The following is a 17,764-nucleotide window of genomic DNA, read 5'->3' as shown; positions in this document are numbered from 1 at the left end:
TAATACCTACAAGACCCTGGCCCACAGTCATCTTTCACTATTGTCCCACTTCACAGATGAATAGACTGAGGCTTGCCATGTTCAGGCGACAGGGCTGCTCAGTGGAGGAGCTGGGACCCCTGTTGCGGGGACTGCCAGGCCTGGAATTAGTTAATCTCCTTCACCATGGCCTTTCTTCTCTCTGGCAATCCCGAGGGTTTAAGATGGGATCTGCCTCCGCCCCCAAATCCCTGGGACAGGAAACATTCTCAGCTTCTCCTGGCCACGAGCCAGGATCATATCTAGGCTCACATGCTTGCTGGACACTCAGGGTGGGAGGCTGGTCTGCAGATGTCCCCCTCATCCCCCTCTGGCAAGGATAGAGCCCCGCCATCTTCAACTGTCCCCCTAAGCATTGCTGTTGGCTTTAGGGTGCCCCTGCAGGAGCCTAGCGTGAGGGGCTACCACTGAGGCTCAGCCTTCCTTGAGCCTGAGGCTGGCTGGGAGGCTTCTTTTCCGGTAACCCAGAGCCAGGCTGCAGGGGGCCCTGGTAGAAGTCTGGTTCCCAGCCCCTCATCCAGCCCTCTCTGAGGAGGAGGCAGGCAGCCGGGGCTCTGCAGCCAGAGCTTTTCAGCTTGGAGCTCCACAGCCAGATGTAACATTGACCTTAAATGGTAAAAGCTCCCCAGAGTGAAGAGAGGCTGGCCAGGGAGGAAAGCGGAATAACTCAGTTTTAGGTAAGTCATCGCTATTGCCTAGAATAACCTGCCTCTTCAAGCCCGAGGGAAGCGGAGAGGCGCCGGCTCCTCCTTAAAGGTACAGGGTACTGGGATGGGGGCGCTTAACTTTAAGTTCAGGGGAGGTGGCTTGGGTGACTGATATTTTAGCTGAGTGGTTTTTATTGTCGCTGTCTGGGGTTTTAAATAAGAAATGAAGCTCTCACTAGATCCTGTCCCTTCTGCTTGCTATTGCAAAGCATCTGAAGGTTGGGGTGAAGATGTGAGCTCTCAGGGAGACCCCTACCTCTGGCTTTCCTGTGGGAGAAAGTCGGAGCTGTGCAAGGCCTCAGAGTGGGCTTGTTCCCGGGGCTTCCGGCGTCTTGCCTTCATCCCCCCTCACGTCTGTGTATGTGAACCCCTGTTAGTCCAGCCGTCTTCATCCATGGCTCTGTCCATTTCTATGGTTGGCTTTCCTGACCTGTGCTCTGGTCCTAGCCCGTTGCCACCTCTGTCTCTCTTTTTGTACCTGTGCCTTGGCCCACCACATCCTGTGCCCTTTCTCAGCTCCATGTGTGACTGCGTGAGTGAGTGAGTGAGTGTGTGTGTGTGTGTGTGTGTGTGTGTGTGTGTATGTGTGTGTGTCCATCCCTGTGTCCAAGCCTGCACCCATCCGGAGGTCAATGAAAGCGATTCCTAGAGTGACTGGCACTCAGACAGGCTTGCTCAAAGGGAAGGTAGCTCAGGAGAGGCCCAGCTGCACGGCTCCCTCCTGCGCAGTAAACAGTTGTAAAAGCTGGAGAGTCTGCATAAACAACAGCACTGCCTGGGACCCTTTGCTGGTGCTCCTGCCTCCACAAGTGACAGCTGCTGCTGTTTAACACTCTTCAGACAGCTCTAGGTGGCACAGAAAGTGAGGCAGCCCTGAACTTGGTTGAGCTTTAATCTGCATGGAGGAGGAGAGAGATGCCAGGCCTGCCAGGCTGGAGGACAAATGAGGCAGCCCTGGGAGGAAGGGTCTCTCTGCCTGACAAGAGGTGCCACATGCAAGTGGGGGCATGCGCAGTTACTCACTCGTTGTTTCAGTGACTTGCCTAACTTACACACAAAGAGTCAGAGCTAGGATTTGAAAGCAGGTCTGGGGGGGGGGGTTGTCCCCACCTGACAACTTGGAGCACCTCCAATAGCAGCCTCTGATTTTCCATCAAGTGACAAAACCGTTGCCACTGTTCTATTGGATTCATAATTCAGTGGCGTGTGTGTGCATGTGCTGGAGGTGCCTGTTTGTGTTCAATCCTCTGTCTCCTCCCACATGCGTGGTGGTGAGCCATTTCCATGTACCCTTTATGACCCTCTGGGGAGGAGCTATGTACTAATTGCCACAACACAAATAAGGCATTGCCCATAAATGTATTTTTCCGAGCCACAGTAGCATAGCTGGTTTTTTCTGACCCTGGTTGGCCATGTCTAGAGATTCTGCTTTTGAACCCTGCTTTCTTCCCCCCAAAATACAAACAAACCTGTGCACCATTCACTTCTGCTGGGTCCTGTTTCTGGGAGGACGGTGGGAATAGCACAAACCCTCATGCTACATCTGGGGCTGTCAAGTGATGTGTCATATGACCCCCCCCCCCCCCAGCATTTCTAGTTTTACAGATGGGCACTTGGGCTAGAAGGTGTTTAGTGCCGCAGAGGGACCCAGTATCTTAGGTAGGCTGAGTGATTCCCAGTTCCCAATAGGCTCAGGGGCCCTTAGTTTGGGGATAAAGCATTCTGGGAGTCTGTGAGAGAAACTGGACTGTTCATGTGATGAATGGGGCTCCAGCAGTCAGGAGACTGACAAAACAGAGTCCACACTGTGTGTCCTACACCCTATATGGTGGTGCGAGCCTACTGAGTGTTCAGAGTCAGTTATTTTTGAATGAATGGACAGATGCAACACTCTAGTATTTGTCCTGGTTAAACAGGTCTCAGGTTGTGAGCACATGCTTCGGCCGCTCAGATTCTGCCTTGATGCTGCATGGGAGGCTCGGGCTATTTTCATCGGAGTAGCCCCCATGGGACCACTGGGCAGCTCCACAGCCATCTTCAGTGTGGCTTGACAGTCTGTTTAATGCCCAGGGTCCAGGTGGAGAGATGATAGCTCTGCCCTTGCGCCTTAGGGAGCTATCCGAGTCACAGCAGGGAGATGGAAACTGAGTCACAGCAGGGAGATGGAAACTGAGTCACAGCAGGGAGATGGAAAGCTGAGCTCTGGGATCGGAAGTGCAAAGGGGAAGAGGGGAAGAGAAGTATCACAGTGTGTTAAAAAACACTAACTGAGTTGCTCAGACCTAGTCCCAATGTGTTACCGCTGCCACGAGTGGTAAGGGGGTGGGTTCCAGCTCAGGCCGGTTCTCTCTAGGACTAGGCAACTTCTGCAGTAGATGTCACCTGCATGGAGTTAGTAACTCAGGTCCCAGGGTTAGTCACTGAATGCTGCTGTCCAAGCAGGGGAAATCAGAAAGAGAGGGACAAGGGGCCATCACACCAGCCCTGTGGATTTGGGGATTCAGGTGACAGCCCAGGTCAGTCTCACATGATGCCCCTTGGGACCTGAAACCTGAGCAGAGGTAACTCTTTTTTTTTCTTCCCTTTTTCTTTCTTTCTTTATTTTTTTAACTGAGAAAGATAATGAGTTTATTATTTTTTAAAAAATATTTTTTTATTAATTTGTTCATATTACATCTTGATTGTTAGCCCTTCCCCTGTTTCCTCCCATTCTTCCCTCCCTCCCACTTCCCCCCTTCTCCCCTCTGGTGCCCCTTTTCTGACCACGTCCCCTGGATGGGGAGGCCTGGCAGCACTCAGAGGAAGGATAGCAAGTTACCAAGCAGAGGTAACTCTTGACTGTGGCCTTGGGCAAACCTTGCCTTCCCTTCCGGGGGCTTTTCTAGGGAGGATAAAAAAGCAAGAGACAGTCAGACAGAGAAGCTTCCCCAGCCAGTGACAGATGCTAAGACAAGGCCCCTCCCTTCCCTAGGAGCTGTTGGTAGTTACTGGCAGCCTGGTGTCATTTTCTTCATTGGTGTAGCCATTAAGTTGCTTGTCCTCTAGGAAGTACCCCACCATCCACGCTTACACGGGATGACTAATGGAGAAGTGGGGGAGCGAGAATGGGAGGGGGGTAAGAGCGAGTATGGAGGCTGAATATGGTCACAATGCATGGCGTGTGTGAAATTGTCAAAACAATCTTAAACTCAACCGAATGTGACCAAATAATATCATTGAAATTATTAATACAAAAGGAACTGGTCTTAGTCAGCACTGGTTACTTATTATTTTCCTTTGTTTATAATTTTTATTCAGCTATTTTCCGATAGTAAAAGTAGTCTTTGCTCCTGCTAAACTGTCTTGGGAAACAGGGAAATGAGTATAAAAAAGAAATTCAGAAATAATTATAAAGAAAGGAACCACTTCAGAATCTCATTATTCAGAGATAAGTATTGCTAATACTATGGAAGTATTACTACCATATTAGCATAATACTATTGCTAATATTATGGTAGATTTCTTGTTTACATTTTTACCATCTAAATACTGGCCGGGCCAGACTCTGCGTAGCTTCTGAGATTGTGTGAGATTAGGGAGATCCTCTCCTCCATTCTCCCTCTTTTAAGACAAGGCCATAGGTAGCCCGCACTGGCCTCAAGCTCAACAAGTGGCTGAAGATGGCCTCGAACTTGTGACCTTATGCCTCAGTACCCACCACTATGCTCAGTATATGTGCTGCATCTTATCACACATCAGCCTTCATGTTTCCTGGGTGTCATAGTTATTTTTGTCAACTTGACACAAGCCTAAGAAGACCTGCAAGGAAGGAATCTCAGCTGGGAAATGGCCTCCATCAGATTGGCCTGTGGCCATGTCTATGGGGCATGCTCTTAATTGATGGTTGAAGTGGAAGGGCCCGGCGTGGGCTGTTCTATCCCTGGTGAGTGGGCCTGCCTTGCGTAAGAAAGGCCACTGAGCAAGCCATAGGAAACAACCCAATAAGAAACATATCTCTGTGGTTTCTGCTCCAAGCCTTTGCCTTGGCTTCTCTCTGCCCAAGTTGCTTTTTGGTCATGGTTTTATCTAAGCAACAGAACAATAGGCAAGCAGCCCCGTAGATTTGATATATCTATATCTATATCTGAATGGCTTTGTAGTCTGATTTTTTTTTTTTTACTGCACATTCCACTGTGGTATTTTCTCTGCATTGTTAACGATTTTTCAAGCACATGAAGTCACCATGCAGCTCTGGAGCTGTGGAAGTTTAATCAGCCTTCCTGTTAGTGCTGTTTGCAATGTGGGTTTCCCTTAGAGGATTATCTGAGGGGCACACACATGGCATGATGGCTTTTCCAAACATTTGTAGCATCTGGGGACTCAGTTCTCAGAGATGGATATGTGCTGTGTGGTCTGAGGTGTAGGGCTTGTTCGGCACTGGCCAGGCCTATACGTAGACAATCGCATGGGTCGGAACACTATTTCAAGGTCCTCTTGGTCTTTTGTACTAAGGAGGGACTCTGTATTTGAAGTTCGGTGTCTGGGAATGAGCACTGCTGAAACCAGGACAGGCCTGGACAAACAGCCTAGTGTGCCTTTAACAGCTTTTCTTACATTTCTTTGTCTTCCTTCTTGGCAAAATGAAAGCAGGTCTTGGTGCGGAGCCCTTGGTAGGCAATAGTTGGAATGTAATAACTGCTCTCACTCCATTGACAGCTCTCTGTGTTAACTGCTTCTGACTTTCATCGCTTTAGACAGGACATAGAGTTTCCCTTTCAAATAAGAGGAGCAGTGGTCGTGGGCACACACTGAATTCCTGTTGTGTGCTGGGTGATGGTCAGAGCTTCACAGCAGTGCTTCATGAAGCTCTCATGGCAACCATTCCAGGCAGCTGCTGTTGTGGTCTTCAGTGTAGAGAGGGGGGAGGACAAAGAGCTGGCCCGATGACAACACAAAGTTAGTAAGTGGTAGCATCCAGATTTCAACCTCGGCTCATTGCTCATAAATGAAAGAATATTAAGCAAATAGACATATAAGCCTTGCAAAAGTCATCAGAGTCATGTGCAAAGCCCCAACTAGCCAATAGCCTGTGGAACAGTAGGTAGCAGTGCTGGTAGAGTCGGTGTGTGTGTTGGGGGGAGCTCAAGCCCGTGAGGGATGAGCAGGCACTGCTCACATCCCTCTGTTAGTGAGGGATGCAGTTCCCAGTGTGGCCTCCCTTTTGAAGGAACGCACAGGCCGCAGCCACTTCTGCTGATACACTAAAACAGTAGACGTTGCCAGAGGTTCAACAGAGGCAGTCAAAAGTAACAAGTGACCTGAGATCAAACCCCAGCTCTGCAAGTTGCCTTGTGTCCTTCTCTGTCTCCCCCGACCCCCATCCTATAATCATATCAGTAGGACTGCTCTCAGGGTCATTATGAAGAGGAAACGGAGTATTTATCTAACCCACTGCACAGGGAAAGCCTTCTTTTAAGTCATCATATTTAGGACTGAGGCAAGGCCTCAGAGGTAAAGGGCTTGCTGTAGAAGTGTGAGGCCTTGAGCTCAGATCCCTAGTTTGAGGATGTAGTCCATTGTGGTGGGAAGCACAGCCTCGGGAGTAGCCCAGGGCCGTGGCAGCATGAGGACCAGTTGCTCATCCACCCTGGGGCAGAGCTGGAAGCAGGACCAGGGGATTCCGGTGATCAGTTGGCTTTCTTCCTTTCTCCCTTCTGCTCAGCCCAAGATCCAGCCCATAGAGTGGTTCTGCACACATCTGGAGTGGATCTTCTCTCTGGAAATGCCCTCACAGACATAGCCAGAGGTGTGCCTCACTAATGTCCCAGCTGTTCCTTATCCCAGTCAAGTTGACAACCAAGAACAACTATTACAAAGATAGACTTTGCGGAGGTCATGATAGTGGCCTGTCAACATATGATGTATGATGCCCACCACTGGGAAATATTTAGGAAATATTAAGCAAGTTTATTTGCTTCTGTTTTCTTAAAAAACAGTTTCCAAGTTTTTTCCTATGTTCTGTTGGGATATCTTGTATTTCTTTGTTTTTATTTTTACTTTTTGGAGACAAGCTCTTGCTATGTAGTCCAGGCTGGCCTTGAATTCATGATCCTCTTGCCTAATCGCCCAAATGGTGAGATTACCTGGCATGTCTTGTATTCCGTGGGTGGGCCAACTGTACAACGAGGGCCCTGGCTCTAGGGCACAGGCCCAGCCTGATCACGCTCCACTGATTCCCAGTCTCCAAGCTTTCAGAAGAAAGATCTTGAATGTCCCAGCATGAGTTCAGCAGTGACAGTCAGTGGTCAGGGCCATGGGACAGAGGCTCATCACTTCTATCAGTGACTCTTAAGCTGTGGGTTGAGACCCCTTTGGGAGTTGAATGCCCCTTTCACAAGGGTCACATATCAGATAAACTGTATATCATATATATTGCATTGTGATTAATAAATGTAGCAAATTTACAGTTATGAAATAGCAACAAAATAGCTTTATGGTTGTGGGGGGGGTCCCCACAACACAAGCAACTGCATTAAAGGGTCGCCACACTGGGAAGTTTGGGAGCCACTGTCTTTCATGCAGGTTTTCCTCAGGAAGGGGAAACTGCTGACATCCAAAGTGTCTTCAAAAGAGGTTTTGATTTGTTAACTTGGGATGGCCTCTCTGCCTGACCTGCTAGGCTCCCCAGAGCCCCCAGCACACACAGAGAATATGGCAGCCACAGCACGTGGGCCTTTCACCTTAAATCCGCTGGAGGTCAGATTTCTTTGCTCTTGTCCCTGTATGACCAGCGCAGCATACAGCACAGTATGGCATTCTAGCACTTTCCCTGACTCAGGGGCAGACTATTTCTTAGTTCTGCTGATCCCAGCAGAGGAAAACAGGAAGGAGAAATGTTAAGCCTCAAGGATGTCATGTCTTAGACCCAGAACTGTTCGGCAAGTTGTTCCTGGGTCATCATTCCTACGGTTTGGAAGGCAGCAAAATCATTTACCCAAACCTTTCCAGAGTTCACAGACTCCACTTGCTGAACTCTACAGCGATGTGTCTTGTTTGATGACAGCAGCAACAACAACAACAACAACAACAACATACTCGTTATCACTACTATAACAGCTAGCACTTATTGAATGTCAGCTAAGCACTGCGTCTGGTGCGTTGCCTAGATTATTTCACACTTTGGTGCTCTGTGAAGTAGTTAATAATGTTATCTCCATTTTAAGAAGATTGAGACAGGATCACACAGGTGCAAAGTATCTGTGCCAATGCCATAGCGCCCTTGGTGGCCAAGGGCAAACAGCACATTGAAAGATAGAAACTCTAATCCCAGCAGTTGGGAAGCAGAGTCAGGCAGATGGCTATGAGTTTGAGGCCAGCCTGGGCTACATAGTGATTTCCAAGCCAACCAGGGTTACAAAGCAAGACCCTGTGAGAGAGAGAGGGGGGGGGGAGCGCAATAAATATGAGAGCCAGGAGGGAGGGTGGGATTCACCTCTAGGAGTTGACCAGGCCAGGAGGGAAGTGTAGGTTGAGTTACTAAGATGTTAAAAGGGTTGGTCTCAGAGATTAGGCACACTTGCTGCTCTTGGGAAAGACTTGGGTCACCCTGTCACCCTACCCCATACCTGAATGGCAGCTCACAACCATTTAAAACTCCAGTTCCAGGGGATCCAACACCCTCTTCTGATCTTCATGGGCGTTACATACACATGGTGGAAAAACACTCATTCCTACAATAAGAAACATAACAACAACAACAAAAAGGTTAGCTCATTGTGAGTTTCTAGAGAACCACTGAGAGAAGCTGGTGCTGTGGCAGGTTCTTCTGTGGCAGGTTCTTCATGGTCCATGGCAGCAGTGCATGAATGCATGAGTGAGCCCACCCGGCTCGGAAAGCAGTGAAAGTTCTCCAATACCCCTCGTGTCACGTCCTGAGAAGAAATGCAGCCAGCATAGAAGGACTGGTGCCTGCTTCTAAGCCCGGCTCATGCTGTGCCCACGAGCAAACCGTTGCTCCTTTCTCTAAAGGCTCAGTTCCTCACTTGTAAACTGTTTATTCTGCGAGGCCTGGGGGGATCTACTGATGGTTGCCTGATCGAGGCCATCCCAGGGCAGTAAGTGTGACAGACACTGAGTGGGTGACATGGAGGGACCTTGCAGGTGTGTTTAAGAGCCAGCTGTTATGGTTCACCCTCTGAGAGGCCTGGCAGTGCCCCTGGGGACAGCTGAGCTGGCATCAGGCTGTGCTTAAGGAAACATTTACTGCTGGAGAGATGCCTATTTCCCATCGTTTTGTTAACAGGACGCTTGATTTACACTTTGGTTTAGACATTAGGTGCTCACATTGGAGTTGATGGTCTTGTTTTCACTCTTAGCGGAGCTGCAGCAGCTCATGCTCTGGAGAGTCAGTTGCTCCAGGTTCCCTGGCTTTGGGGAGCAGGAGAGTGCTCACAGACCCTGGAGTTGAGTTCCTGGGAAGGGATAGACCTTGTAGACATCAGACTTGGGGGAGAGGTTCCAGCAGACTTTGGACACACCTTCAAAGTTCCCAGGGTGGAGAAGAATTGGTAAACCCAGGAAACTGTGCAGCCAACATAACAGCCACACAGTACTGCTTTGACTGTTTTCTGTATCCTCCTGAGGACCATAGAACCTGCACCTGCATCACTTCTCATGAGTTCCTTCAGTTTTAGGCATGCATTAGGTGGCATAACCAAGTTCACTACCGCCTGCCCTGTCCCCAGGCTCTCGTTGGCATCTTGCGGACCCCAGGTGCTTTTGTCTTCTTGGGTCTCCTCCTCCTTCAGAAGTTATGTACAGGCTAGGAATGCAGCTCAGTTGGTTGAATATTTGCTTAGCATGCACGAAGACCTACATTCCATCCCATAAAACTGGGAGTGATGGCCCACATCTGGAATCCTAGCACTCAAGAGATGGGGGGATGAGGATCAGGAGTGTAAGGTCATGCTCGGCTAAAGAGAGTGAAAAAATAAACCCAGGTGTGGTGGTGTGTGCTAGCAATGCCAGCATCGGAGGAGAGACAAGCCAGTCCTTTGGTGGGTTTCACTGGATAATCGACCCAGGCCTACTTGCTGAGTTCCAACAAGTGACCCTGACCCAAACAAACAAAAGCATGGTGAATGGATGGCTCCTGACCTCTGGACTCCACATCCACATGCTCACATGTGCATATACTCAGGCACACGTGTGCACACATGCAGGAACACACAGTCCAGTATGGACGATGCACCCAGAATTCAAAAGCCATGCAAAGTCATCAGTTTTGGATGATGCCATGTACCTTCCTCCTCTGTGCCATCCCCAGTGGACAAGCGAGACAGAGGGCCCCTAACCCTCTTCTGGGTTACCACTCCTAGTTTTCTTATAAAGTACCAGTGTTCTACAGAAAGCCAGTCTCCATCCCAGGGTGCCACAGATCTAGTCACAACCCTAAGTGACTACTCCTACATCTACCCTCCTCTCCCACCTCCAGATACCTTCTAATCCAAAAGGCCTCAGGGCACCCCAAACTTGTGTTTCACAAGGGGACACGTGGCCCAGAAAAAAATGGCTTGACCAAATAAGGCTGGAAGACACTATGTCCTGCCATACCAATTTGGAGATTTGTGTTGGGCATCTGTGCTTGGAGATGTCCTGCAGGGCTTAAGCCTGTCGTGGGCCGAGATCCACAGATGGAGTGGCATGTGAGCTGTTGCTTTTTAGAGCTCTTATCACCACTTAGACACGCTCTGGGAACAGCTAGTCTGCTGTTTGTGCTTGAATGGATGTGGGGTAGATCTTGAAGGACCTACAGGGGCCTCAGCTCTTGCAGAACCACCAAGGAAGGCCAGATCATCCCCCAAAGCTCCTACTTGGAAGGCAAATGGCATGCAAGAATAAGGAAAACACTGGCTTTGAGTGTCCTTAGCCCCTCCTAGGCTCCCATCATCCCTGTGACTTTGAAAGCATCGTGGAAATTGATGGAACCTTGGCTTCCTTATTTGAAATGGCATCTGCTCATCGGAAGCTTGAGTGTCTCAGACTTCAGGCCTGTGGCAGGGCTCCTGTGAACCGGGAAGGTTGGCACTGTGACCTTTCATCTCCTGCCTGTCTTAATTTTTTTTGTTTTTTGTTTTTTTTTTGAATACTAGGACTGGGAGCCTCCAGTGCACAGGCCAGCATGGCTCTGTTACATTGGTTTGGAGGTGGATAGGATTCCTTAGACCAAGAGCTGATTTCTCTCTGAGAAGGGAGGGGCATTCCTGGGACCAACAAAAGCCAGAGAGGAAATCCATAGAGTGTTGGCTGAGCTGTGGGCTGTGTTAGGGTCACCTTGGTAGAAGGAGAAGAAGAGACCACCCAACTAAGATTCTAGAAAGTAGAGGAACACCCAGCAAAGGTATACGTTGTTCTCCAGGGAATGGGCAGAATCTTCCTCAGGAGAAAGGACAGATTAGAAATGAGATGCCATTCATGGCTAGTAGTATAAGCCTGTAACCTTAGCTGTTGGAGAAGCTGAGGCAGGAGGATTGTGAATCCAAGGCTTGTCTAGCATGTCCAGGGCTCCTGAGTCAATCTTTAGTTCAGCAAAAACAAAAACAAAACAAAAACAAACACAAACAAATAAAAACAACAACAACAACAACAGCAACAAAACAAGATACCAGCTGTCTGAATGTGCCCACAGAAGTCTAGCCAGGCCTAACCCATCACCCAGCAGGGGACATATCTAAACAATAGCATTCTGAGAACCAATTCTGGAAAGGTAACTACTTCAAAATGACCTTAGACAGAGAGACAGATGGACAGAGGGCCCTGTGGTGGTGTGGAAAGGACATTGAGTTAGAGTCTTGCCTGGACTTTCATGGCCATGTGGCCTTGTCAAGTCCCTTCTGCATCTGTAGGACAGCCCTGACAGAATCTGCCTGCCAGCATAGCTGTTAGTGTGCATTCAGCAGAAGACAGGACATGCCTTGCACAAAGAAAGGTTCCAGACAGAAAGAGATTGGCCTTAGAATGATGCCTTCAAGGAGCCACAAGGGCAGGGAAATCCTCATGCCATCCCACTGAAGAGCCATGGCCTCTCATCTCATGCCCTCATCTAAACAGCGATGGCTTGTGTTGGTGAAGATGAGAGGTAGTGAAGTGAAGTCACATGGCTTAGAAGGGGTTTTTTCCCAGGCATTTACATAAAACAACTGAAAAGAAGTGTTCCCACAAAAGTGGGTGTGCTCATATTTATAGCGGTGCCATCTCCAACAGCTAACAGGCAGAAATAGCCCACATGTCTGTGAGCTGATAAGTGGATAAACAAACCGAGGCATATCTATACAATGGAATATTAGCCAGCTGTAAGAAGAAGTGAGGTTCTGATAAGTGCTACAACGCAGACGAGACTCAAAACACTGTTTAGGCGAAAGAAGCCAGACACAAAATTATCTGTTGTGTATTTTTGTGACTGATAAACCTGCATGTGGAGAAAGAAAGTGAGAGCTATCGCCCACCTCCTTGAATACATCTCTTAGAGGAGTCCAGCTTATGTGGGGTGCAATTTTACTTTCCAATCTTCACAGAGAATCACCCAGGCCCCTTCTCCAAGGCACCATTCATATTTTAGAATTTGTTTCACTGTTGTCATTATTATTGTCACCACCACCACCACCGCCATCATCATCATTTTTAGTAAAAGAGACTCTCCTGATCCTCTTGTCCGTATCTCCAAAGTGCTAAAGCTTCCCAGGGAGCTGTTTCTGCTCTCCTAAGTCACATGCCAGGTTAAAGGTCTCCAGCTCAGGAAGAGCAAGTGGGAGGCACAACTTGAGAATTGCCTGTCTGGGAGGCAGCTCTGGCAATGCAGGGTAGAGAGAAAACCAGGCAGTAGGGAAACGAACCAGGAGAGCCCAGGGTGGTTCAGATGGAAATTAGGGTTTGACCAAGGCATGCTGGGAAAACAGGAAAGTTTTAGAAATAGCCACATCATTCCAGAGGGACTGGCCAGGCTTAGGATGGAAGGCAGTTTTAGATGCTCCGAGGACTATTTTTGGAGGCAGAATCACATTTGTTTATTGTTGCTTTAGATGGTGGACATATAGGGCATCCTGCAGGAGCTCAGGGGCTGCTTCTCACCCAGCACTGATGCAGCATCCTTGGAATCTGCCAGCCTCTGCCCGTGCCCTCCCTCCGGGGATTGCTTCCTGTTTCTCCATGGTACCCAGAGCTGGAAGCACCCAACACCCCACTTCTCCATTCTGCCATCTTGGGAGATGACAAAGCCATTTCAGGCACACTGGGTAGCTTGGGCTCTGGCTAAGCCTAGCATTTGGGAAAAAAGAGATGAGAACAAAGCATCCAGAAACTTCTTTGGCCTTCTTTCCTTTGCTGAATTAATTGTCAGGGAGCCAACATAGTTTGCAGATCATAGCCACTTTTCCTGCTGAGCTTAATTTTTTTTTTTTTTTTTTTTTTTTTTTTGGCAGCAGGAGAGACTTAATCGAGGAGGATCAGGGTAATGGGTGATCTTTCTCATTGAGCTGGTCACACTGGGAGGGATGATCAGAGAAGTGGCTAGACCATCTCTGGGAAGTTCTCAGATGAAATCCCACAGGAATGGCCTTGTGAGCTTGGAATAGGTCGCAGTCCTGTCTTGCTAGTCTTCCACTACTGATGAAGATGAAACAGATCTGGGAATTTCTGACTGTGGAGTGTATCCTGTCTGTTTGTTCATAGAGACTTCAGGATGAGAGCGGCATGACACAGTCCCCATTTGTGCTGTGCTAATAAAGCACATCTTTGTGAATGCCTTTACTGGCAGAGTTCCTAATGCCCTCTCCAAAGCCCTACTTTGAAGTGTGTGTGTGTGTGTGTGTGTGTGTGTGTGTGTGTGTGTGTGTGTGTGTGTGTGTGTATATAAATGCACCTGTGATCTTCTTGCCTAGACTATGGCATCTCCGCTTGCCCTAGCCCTGCTTGTACTTTCCTGTCTGTAGTAGCATCTCTTGTCCCTTTTCCTCCTTCAGACTTTTCCTTGTCTCCCCCTGCACATCTTCCACCACGACCCCATCAGAGAAGCAAACTCTATCTCTTCTATCAGCTGTTTTTCATGCATTATGTGCATTTAAGACCTTAAAATACTATCTCACCTAATGTCTTCTATCTTGTATGCTTGGTTCAGTTCTGCTGTGCCGGGGAAGGAACCCGGGACCTTGCACAGGGCAGGCACGTACTCTCACTGAACTTTGGTCCTAACTCATACCTTTTGTCTTTCAGGAAGCTTCCTACAGAGGAAAAAATATAGGGTCAGGGATCAGCTTGCATTCTCATTCTCATTCTCTCTCTCTCTCTCTCTCTCTCTCTCTCTCTCTCAAGTTTTAAACCAGCTTTATTAAAATGTAATCCATGCGCCATATGACTCATTGATTCAGATGACTACACTGATTTTTTAAATACATTCAGAGTTATTAGTCATCATTATAATCTAACTCATCAACCTCAAGAAACGCTCTTCATGTTAACAGCCACTCTTCATTCCTTGTGCCCCCTGCTCTAAGCATCTACACTTTAGTTTGTGTTCTGAAACTTCATATGAAAGAAGTATACAGTGTGTTTTCTGTGACAGGCTTCTTTCATTTGGCATAATGTGTTGAAGGTTCATTTTTTTGTTTATTATTTTTATTTTAATTAATTAATTTACATCCTGACTGCAGTTTCCCCTCCCTCTTCTCCTCCCTCCCATCAGTTCCTCCTCCCTGTCTCTTCAGAAAAGGGGAGGCCTCCCATGGATATCAGCCAGCCTTGGCATGTCAAGTTGCCATATAAGACTAGGTGCCTCAAGCCCGGCATGGTGGCGCACGCCTTTGATCCCAGGACTTGGGAGGCAGAGGCAGGTGGATCGCTGTGAGTTCAAGGCCAGGCTGGTCTACAAAGCAAGTCCAGGACAGCCAAGGCTAACACAGGGAGACCCTGTCTCAAAAACAAAAACAAAAACAAAACTAAAAAAAAAAGCAACCAAAAAACAAAACAAACAAACAAAAAAACCCAAATCAAACCAAAGACTAGGTGCCTCCTCTCCTATTGAGGCTAGGCAAGGCAGCCCAGGAGGGGGAAAGGGTCTCCAAGGCAAGCAACACACTCAGAGGTAGTCCCTAATCCTGCTGTTATGAGTGTCACATGAAGACTGAGCTACTATTTTCAATATTTTTAATTATGCATGTATGTGGGAGGAGGTACGTACGTGCACATGGTTACAGTACCTGTGGAGGCCAAGAGAGGGCATTAAATCTACCTGGAGCGCCAGCTATGAATGGTTGTCAGCTGTCTGATGTGGGTGCTGGGAATTGAACTCAGGCCCTCTGCAAGAGCAGTATGTACTCTTAATCACTGCGCCATCTCCCTAGCCCCCTGCTCCGCCCCTCCTCATCCCGAGATGCACAGTCTGGCTTGTACTTGTTTTAGACTGAGTAGTACTCTGTTGTATGGTTACATTGTATTTTGTTCAGCTATTGATTACACAGTGCGCCTGTAGTGTGTGTCCACCTTTTCGCTATTGCAGGAAAGGCTGCTGTGGACACCATGCATGTGTTTTGTGTAGACATATGTAAATTCAAGGAGCAGAACTGATGGATCAATGTGGCTCTGTTTAACTTGTAGAGGAACTGCCAAGGCACTTTCACCATTTACCATTTCTGTCAACAATATTTGTGCTCTAAACTTTTTACATCCTCATCAAATCTGTTACCTGGCTTCATAATTTTTGCCACCATAAGGGCTTTTAACTGATAAAGCATTCTTTAAATCGCTTTGTTTTTTGAGTTGCCATTGTACGTATGTTATTTCCCCCTTCTCTTTTCTCCTTCCAAACTCTCCCATATGCCTACCCTGCTGTCTTTCAAATCCATGGCTTCTTTTTTCATTAATACTGTTACTGTACATACATGATGCGTGTGTTTTCAGGGCTGACCATTTGGTATTGGTTAATTAACAGTTATGCTCTTTCCTGGAGAAGACTTTTTTTTTCTTCTTACTCTCATCCTTCCTTAGTTGCCTGTAGGGCTGAGGCCTTGTGATCTTTCCCCTGTGCACTTTGGCATGTCTATTGGTGCTATTCTTGCTTGGCTCATGTTTAAGAAGCCATTTTGGTGAGTCTTTATAGCTGTACTCCTGACATTCCTAGGAGACACAGACCCTCAGCAAACTTCCTGTTCCTCCCGCTCTTACAGTCTTTCCACCTCTTCTTCCACGGTGTCCTCCGAGCCGTAGGTATAGGAGTTGCTTTGTGGTATGGGACTGGGCTCCACAACTCCACGTTTTGATTGGTTGTGGTTTTCCGTGATGGTCTCCATCTGTTGCAAAGAGAAGTCTCCTTGATGTGGGACGAGAGCTGCACTTACCTGTGGATACAAGGACAAATGTATCCAGTGTGGTCAGGCATGATTCTGGTTTAGCAAAGTGGTGGTGGTAGCTTCTCTCCTCCGAGACCCACGGCGCTGTAGCAGTTGGCTGGGCTTCCAGAACTAGACATGGTTTCCCTCTTGTTGAGCGGGGTCAATATTGCACTGCTACTCTGAGAGCTATTTCCTTGATGGTTGAACATCTTTGATGTTGAATATTTTTGCAGATGGTCAAAAGATGTGCTTTTTAAAAATGTGTGTGCTGGGAATCCAAACTCAGATATTCATGCTCTCACAGCAAACACCTTTTACCCACTGAGCCACCACCCAAGCTCTAATTCTTAGCTGTTTATTTGTGTATATTCTCTAGAGAGATGACTGTTTAAAAATTTCACCTATTTAAAAATTATGTTCTTTTTATTATTGAGAAATAGTAGTTCATTATCCTAGATATTAGTCTCTTATTAAGTAATCTTTTTGAAAATCTTTTTCCTCTTATGTAGAGTCTCTCCCTTGTCACTTGGCCCCCCTCCCCATCCCCACAAAACATGTGAGGTCACAGTAGAAATGGAGCTACCTGTAAGCCAGGAAGAGATATCATTAGGACCAAAACAAGACAGCATTTGATCTTGGACTTCTAGCCCTATGACTGTAAGGAGATAAATGCTTGTTATTCAAGATCACACACACACACACACACACACACACACACACACACACACACATACAAATATACAATGAATCTTTAAAACATATATTTTGAGGGGTGGACTGGAGAGATAGCTCAGTGGCTAAGAATAGTTGCTACTCTTACAGAAGACCAGACAGAGTTTGGCTGTCCCCAGCACTCACATTGGGTAGCTCATAAATGCCTGTAACTACAGCTCTAGGGAATTCAACACCCTTTTCTGGCCTGTGGGGGCACACCACACACATATACACACACGATGAATCTTTAAAATACTGGGTATGTGTGTTGTGTAGCATGTCTATAACGTGTGTGTAGGGGTGTGTGCCAGGCACCTAAGTGGAGGCCAAAAGAGGATGCTAAGTGTCATCCTCTGTCACTCTCAGCCTTATTCCCTTGAGACAGGGTCTCTCACTGAACCTAAAGCTTATTGTTTTCAGCTAAGCTGGTGGCCAGCAAGTCTCAATGACACTCTTGTCTCCAACCTTCAGGACTTTAATTATAGGTATGGTCATGCCGTTTAAAAAAGTGGCTAAAGTTTTCAGATAAGTGCTCACAACAACAAACATCTTTACCCAACTCAGATATTCATGCTCACACAGCAAACGCTTTTTACCCATTCAGCCACCTCCCAAGCCCTACAGACTAATTTTAAAAAAGAGAAAGAAAAAGCAGATGAGGAAGATGGCTAATGGGTAAACAGAGGAGAGAACAGATCCCACAAAGCTGTCCTCTGGCCTTCATGCACAAGCCCCTCCCCACTGTATATTATTATTATTATTATTATTATTATTATTATTATTATTATTATTATTATTATTATTAAAAATGATGTAGAAGCAAAGGCCATCCCAGATCTCAATGTGTAAACAGCATGATAACTACAACTTACATGCACATGGTGTCCTTCTGTGCATGAAGTTGAAAAGTCCTGAACTGCAAAATCTCCCAGCAGCTTTGCTCCC

At 47.3% G+C, this 17,764-nt stretch overlaps 1 protein-coding gene across 1 annotated transcript in view; it reads left to right on the top strand.

Annotated features, from left to right (window-relative positions):
• Positions 1–264: 264 nt before the first annotated feature.
• IRAG1 (inositol 1,4,5-triphosphate receptor associated 1) overlaps positions 265–17,764 on the top strand; it is a 110,089-nt gene continuing 92,589 nt past the window's right edge. The window contains 2 exon segments of the mRNA XM_084802297.1: positions 265–684; positions 687–716. Of these exon segments, the coding sequence (XP_084658423.1) occupies positions 651–684; positions 687–716 (64 nt within the window). The 5' untranslated portion in view covers positions 265–650.

The sequence above is a fragment of the Acomys minous genome (genome assembly GCF_964271855.1).
Source record: "Acomys minous genome assembly, chromosome: 2".
Lineage (NCBI taxonomy): Eukaryota > Metazoa > Chordata > Mammalia > Rodentia > Muridae > Acomys > Acomys minous.
This window is presented reverse-complemented; position numbering and strand designations above follow the sequence as displayed.